At 45.2% G+C, this 4,528-nt stretch overlaps 1 protein-coding gene across 1 annotated transcript in view; it reads right to left on the minus strand.

Annotated features, from left to right (window-relative positions):
• Window positions 1-4,528, minus strand: part of ADGRA3 (adhesion G protein-coupled receptor A3) — a gene marked incomplete at both ends in the record, with an annotated part of 70,118 nt that overhangs the window by 27,007 nt on the left and 38,583 nt on the right. Inside the window, 1 exon segment of the mRNA XM_014590288.1 lies at window positions 3,544-3,747. Coding sequence (XP_014445774.1) covers window positions 3,544-3,747 — 204 coding nt within the window.

The following is a 4,528-nucleotide window of genomic DNA, read 5'->3' on the forward strand; positions in this document are numbered from 1 at the left end:
GGTCTGTGTTCTCTATCTATGCACACTCTAGTTACGGGTCTGTGTTCTCTATCTACGTGCACACTACTTACGGGTCTGTGTTCTCTATCTACGTGCACACTCTACTTTAACAGATGGCTATGATGATGATCCCAATTAGTTTCTTGTGTATAATTAGTTATTAATTGTATACCACCTTTTGATTATCGCACAGCTAAAGATTAATAAGGATTACGTTTGCCTTTCGAATTAATTGTTTAGCTGAATTCCTTTGCTAATTAAGCTTGGCTGTTAATTTTATTCAGCAGTATTTACTGGATTCTGAGTTATTCCGTGGTCGGCTACATGGAGCCCAGAGACAGAAACTGTGGTCTCTGCCCTTGAAAATTCACAATCTAACAAGGGAGAGACAGAAATAAAACAATAATTATTAAGAGTTAACATTTCTTGAGGGCTTATTCTCTGCCAGGGACTGTTCTATGCATGCCCACATATTAACCTCATTTAATCCTCACAATAAGTCCTTTCTGAGTAAGGAACCACGGCGTGATGCTCATTAACGGATGAGGAAGTGACATGCAGAGAGGTGAAGGTGGAGGCCCCGTTTGCAGAACTGTAAGTGGGGGAGCAGGATGTGACCCCAGGCTGCCTGGCTGCAGGAGGCCACAATTGCAGCCACCGTGTCACTGTCACTCAGCTCACCATTAAGCCACCTTCTCATTACTCTGAAGGATGCACATACCACTCTGCGCCTAAGAGGCGAGGCTCAGGGATGTGGGCAGAAAGAATGCGTGTGCTGTCTGAATGCAGAGCCAGAGGAAGAGCAGCCAGGACTTCATGAAGACGGGATGGACTGAGAACACGAAAAGGGGCAGAGACCAAGGTAGAGGAGCAAAGACACGTAAGGGCTGCCCTGGAAACGTGACGGACTTCGATCGGACTAAAGCCCTAGATGTTTGGGACGTAAGCATAGAATGTGTAAGAGGAAAATGGTTTCTAAACACTGGCAAATTAGTTTTAGTTTTTTTTTTTTTTAAAGAGAGAATTTTGCTATGGGGTGCATGCACTTGCTGGAGAGACAGAGAGGCAGAAAGTAAGAAATCACCCCCTAGGTTGGATGTCCATGCCACAATCCCTTCTCCCCCATTCTCTAGGATTTGCCTGGTGTGAGTTTCAAGCTGCCAGGTCCAGGACATGAACTGTGGTTGCATGTGGGAGTCCAGTGCCTTAACTACCACGCCACCTGCTGGCCCCAATAAAGACGGATTCTGAAGCAGTAGCCTGGAAACAGATTAAATAGGAAGTCACTATACTCTGCGGGGCAGGAGAGTCCTGCCAGGCTGTGGTGGCAGTTTTGAGGGAAGGACAGAAACTCGAGAAGCCTGGAGGGAACAGATCAAGTGAGTTGCCTACGGCCAACCAGGACTGCCTTTTATGACTCTCACTGTATCTGCTAGCATATGCTCTCCTTTAGGAAAGATGCAATCAATTATTTCATGTTTAACTTGTCTGGTGAGCATATTCGAGAAAAAATTATTAAAAAAAGTTTTTGCCAGAGGGCACACGCACTAAACAGAAAGTGAGTGAGAAGAGAAGAAAAGTGAGAAAGCATTCCTCGCGGGGGACAGTCATGTCGCAATCCCTCCTCCTCCATTTCTGCCTCCTTTTGAGGTTTTGGACACACACACACTTGTAAGCCCTATGAAACAAAGTGAAAAATAAAACAACCTATTAATGTTGAAAAAAAAAAAAGAAAGCGTTCCTCACGGGGGACAGTCATGTCGCAATCCCTCCTCCTCCATTTCTGCCTCCTTTTGAGGTTTTGGACACACACACACACAGTGTGTTTTTCAGACAACCCTGTCCGAGATTTGAACTGTACAGCCATGTGGGATCTAGCTGCAGCAACCATCAGGCCACCGGCTGGCCCCCAAGAAATTAAAACTAAAAAATAAAAGGTGCACAAAAAGTAAATATTACCCAAGTAAAAAATTTAAAACCTCAATGAAGTTAAAAGTGTTAAAAGTGCTAAAAAGCGTAAAGGATTACGTATCTTTGCCATTGTGGACATTAAAATATTGCCTACTGGTCCTCCAGAAAGTCACGACACATTTGCACAGAGCAACACAGTACAATGTGTCATGGCCTTCCCGACCACCTAATGTCATTTTATGTCATGAACGATACATTCCCTTCTCATCCAACTTCATCACGTCCATCTAGAAAGCATAAATAATAGTGTAAGGTGTCCTTGCTCTCTGGCACAGGCTGATCTGAAAAGGACAGAAGAGTATGAAATTGACAAACCTGAGTGTTCATTTGACACTTTCTGTTTTAGCAGGTAGAAACGCCCTTCCCTACAGGGGTAGACCGCGAAAGTGATAAAATGTAGGGTTTCATCATTTTTAATCCCTTTCTATCAACTGCGATCATCTAAGACAGAAGGTTCATCAATTTCAAATGCTCTTCACAAAAACAGGCCTCTCAGGGGCCCATGTGCGCTGCTCTTTCTATGCCTTCCGTGACACGTTTCTGTCGATAAACGACACCGTAAAGAAGGCTGAGCCCGTCTGCAGTAGCAGCCCGGAATCTCTAAGGCCAAGAATAACGGATACACCGTGCCAGTTTTTCTCAGTTTATGGTAACAAGTTTCATGATCGTGGGACATTCTGACCTAGTGGAGATTACGGTAGGCAGCTGGGGAGTTTCTGAAGTCGGCACGCTGGCTGTCCTTACGGAGGTTCCCGGGATAAATGAGGACAAAATACACAAATGCCTCATTCACTTGTCCATTCGATATTTACGGAGCACCTACAACGTACGAAACACCAAACACCTGCTTGATCACGGATGAGGCAGCTATTACAGCGACTAGAACGCTGCTTACGATGTAATTCAGGGACAGGTAGAAACAAAGAAAGTGATGTACAATTAAAAACCTCGGGCAGCACCACAGTACAGGTCTACACGGGGCCGGATGAACACGTGCCTCCCCGACTATGCACCTCCGTGAAACACGTCTACACCCACAATTTTAAAAATCAGTAAAAATGCTTCCATTTGCTTGCTCCAATAAAACACACACATTTCCTGGAAGATGAATGATGTAGCTACACTTTGCCATAAAACCCGATCTACAGCCCACCTGAGTAAAGGCCCAGCCTTAGGGCTGACTCTTCCTTAGGGCCCAGGATATTTACAGAGGTCCATGAAAATGTTCTAAGGTCTTGAAACTGGCAGCAAAAATAAGTAAATTTTTAGGTCAAAGAAACTTCAATATGTAATAGTAACATTGATAGTACTGCAGTTGTAATCTTTTTTTTTTTTGCAAAAAAAAAAAAAAGGGGGGAGAGGAGACAAAAAAAAGCCCATGAAAATTCATAATGTAATGCTTCCTGGTCTGAATTTCCTTTCAAGACAGCAGGAAAAAAAACAGTATCACTCCCATCCCTCTCCCCTCCCCCCCAAAAAAAAGGTTTTTAGTAAGAATACTGTACAAAGTAAAACACTTTCGCATTCTAACCGGATGTAAATAGTCTTCGACGCTGAGAGGACAGGACCCACCTTCAGTGCCAGACTCGAGAACGTGTTGGAAACGTTGCATTTAAAGCTCAGCTGCTTGTCCAGGTTTCCGTCGGGATCCCGCCTCCCGTAATCGGACAGGCCCGAACGGTCAGGCGTTGCCACTTTCTGGAACACGGTGCAGGTCATCCCCGTGAAGCCAGCGGCCTTGATGACATACGCTTCCAGGGCAATATTGGGGGAAAACTTCAAAAGTCAACGAGATAGGAGTTAGGAGAGAGCTATGATGGGACAAAGGACTTTCCAAGACTTTTCAAACGGAAAACACTGCACAAAAACCAAACCGGAAAGCCCAGGTTCTTGTTTTTAAAAATATATTGATAGTATGCAAATAACTAGACAAACGAAATACAAGATGCTTACCAGGATGGAAAGAAGACCAAAGAAGAGAGAGAACACATCATAAAGCATGGAAGATCAGGTATAAATTATAACTTAAAAGAATGTGAAGAGACCACTTATAGGTAACTTAGAACCAAAAGTGGAAGTTTCCTCCTTGTTTTGGGTCTCTGCCATAGGGCATGTGCCCTCAGTTGGACAGGGGGGAAGTGAGAAGTCGCCCCTGGGGAGATGGCCACACCCCACCATAATCCCTTCTCTTTCATATCCTCTTGGGGTTTTGAGCATGCACGCACACGAGCCTGGCATGATTCTCGAGCACTGAGGTCTGGGACTTGAACTGCTGTCGGCTATGTGGAAGTCCAGCACCTTAAACATCATACCTGCCAACCCCAGAAGCTTCTTCTTAAAAAAAATATATATATATACATTCAGCCAGACGAGCTGGAGAGCGGTGAGGCAGCAACCGCACACTCTGGGAGTCTGACCTAATGGGTCTGTATCTGAGACCACCCCAAAGATGCCGAGCACGCACACATGCCCGTGACCCGCCGTCTGCTGAGGCCAGGGTGAGCTGCAATAGGGGCACCGGTCCGGGGCACTGCCTTTCTCTCTATCCCTGCCTCTG

Source organism: Tupaia chinensis, unplaced genomic scaffold (assembly GCF_000334495.1).
Source record: "Tupaia chinensis unplaced genomic scaffold, TupChi_1.0 Scaffold000426_1, whole genome shotgun sequence".
Taxonomy (NCBI): Eukaryota; Metazoa; Chordata; class Mammalia; order Scandentia; family Tupaiidae; genus Tupaia; species Tupaia belangeri.